Here is a 2175-nt window from a genome sequence, read left to right as displayed (position 1 = left end):
GAAAAAAAATCCCAACTGCTGGGATCAGGAGGGGGAGTGAAGCCCAAACTTCACTCATTTCTTTAGCACCAGGGAGGGGAAGAGGGACAGAAATTGAACCTGTTGGGAGAGTTGGAAATTAAATAGAGCCAAGTGAATTTGCAGGTGCTGGAGCCCAACTTTGGAGTTATGAACAATAAAAGAGATTGAAAAGGAAAAAAAAAAAACAAATGGAAAAAAAGCGACAGCAAAAGGTCAGGCAGGAGATATTAAAGGCAAACATTTTAAAAGCAGAAGGTGTCATGATTTTGGTCCAGCTTGGGTTTATAGAGTTTTACATATTTTTGTATAAAGATACGTATTGCATTTACACTAATTAATGACGTGATAATTTATGTATATGAACATTTTTATATATCAACAATCACAAATAAATTTAAAGGTATATTAGACAAATAAATAAAAAATACATATAAGTCCATTTCTGTATAAATACAGAAATAAATTTATAAATGTATCAGACAAATAAATAATATATATTATTTATATCAAAACACAGACAGGAAGAAATAAATGTATTAGACAAATAAATGCACTATATATATAATGTTTAGCAATGATATATTATATAACAAATAAATTATATAAATACAGAAATAAATTTATAAATGTATCAGACAAATAAATAATATATATTATTTATATCAAAACACAGACAGGAAGAAATAAATGTATTAGACAAATAAATGCACTATATATATAATGTTTAGCAATGATATATAATAAATAAACTATATATTAAAATTATATATAAAATATAAAATTATATATAATTTTTATAGATATAAAATTATGTATAAATTAAAATTATATGTAAAATGTTTAGCAAGAACCAGAGCTCCCTTTTGCTCCGTGCCTCAAGGGAAGGCTGAACATTTACAGGTAAAAATAGGCAAATACTAATTTTGCGCAAATTTCAGCAGAGAGGCAGGCAAACCAACCACTTTGTAACAGTTTTTCCCTGGGATTTTAGGCTGAAACCTCTGGATTTGGGGTGCTGCTGATGCATTTGAGCCTCAGTTATTTCAAATTCTCCCAGAAGTTTTTTTTAAAGGAATCTTTTGATGGTAATGCAAAGGCCAGGTTGGACCTATCTGAAGTCTGACAATGAGTAATTCAGATTTTTTTCAAGTTTTAAGCAAAAACTGCCCCTAAATAGGTGTTGCCCTGTTCCAGAAGGTGTTGGATGTTGGAAGGATGCTCAGGGATTCACAGGAGCAAAGGCACAAGCACATCTCCCATCTTAAAGATTCATATTTACCTGAAATCATTGCTGTTTTTAAAATAAGCACAATATTTGTAGTCAGAGCGATTTATTTCACATTCCCATGATGGCAGCACTGGGGCTAAAGTTGGGTGATTTGGGCATGGGCACCAAAAAAATTGGAGTTTTTTTGGCTGTCTTCTCACAGCTCTGAGGTGACTCATTGCTGGGCTTGGCGAGCTGGAAGAGGCTCACCTAATTTTGGGATAAAATTGAAAATGACTCTGTCTAGACAGTAATACCTGCTTTGAAAGAGCTCTTGGCAAGCCACGGTGCTGCAGCTGATTTAATCTGGGACTTGTGTGAAACATCCCTGCCTAAATTACCCCGCACAATAGAGATGGTGGGAGTGTTTTCCTGTATTTCCCCCAGTGAAAAGTGGGAAAAGTGGGGGAAAATGTGTAAAAATCTAAACCTTCTCTTTCCAGGCACACAGAATGCCTGGGTATGTTTTACCTGCCCCACAAGAGCACTACATCCCAAATTCCCAAAATCCCGCACAGAACGCCGCGAAACCCGTCAGGAAAGCACAACAAACCCTGTTTTTTTTTTATTTTATTGTATTTTTTTTATTTCACATTCTTTTTCCCCTCTCCCCTTTACTCCCTGCCCTCCCCAGATGACAGCCACAGCCCAGCAAAGCCTAGAGCGCTGCATCCTGAACTCCCCAAATCCCGCGCAGAACGCCGCGAAACCCGTCAGGAAAGCACAACAAACCCTGTTTTTATTTTATTTTATTATTTAATTTAATTTAATTTAATTTAATTTTATTTTATTTCTCATTCTTTTCCCCCTCTCCCCTTTACTCCCTGCCCTCCCCAGATGACAGCCACAGCCCAACAAAGCCTAGAGTGCTGCATCCCCAACTCCCA

The 2175-nt window shown here is 35.9% G+C and overlaps 1 protein-coding gene across 1 annotated transcript in view; it reads left to right on the top strand.

The window, feature by feature from the left end:
- PKNOX2 (PBX/knotted 1 homeobox 2) overlaps window positions 1-2175 on the top strand; it is a 48743-nt gene that overhangs the window by 24311 nt on the left and 22257 nt on the right. The window contains exons 5-6 of the mRNA XM_031063890.1: window positions 1923-2000; window positions 2156-2175. The exon at window positions 2156-2175 is cut by the window's right edge and continues 54 nt beyond it. Of these exons, the coding sequence (XP_030919750.1) occupies window positions 1923-2000; window positions 2156-2175 (98 nt within the window). The remainder of the gene's footprint in view (window positions 1-1922; window positions 2001-2155) is intronic.

The sequence above is a fragment of the Geospiza fortis genome, unplaced genomic scaffold, assembly GCF_000277835.1.
Source record: "Geospiza fortis unplaced genomic scaffold, GeoFor_1.0 scaffold392, whole genome shotgun sequence".
Classification (NCBI taxonomy): Eukaryota; Metazoa; Chordata; class Aves; order Passeriformes; family Thraupidae; genus Geospiza; species Geospiza fortis.
This window is presented reverse-complemented; position numbering and strand designations above follow the sequence as displayed.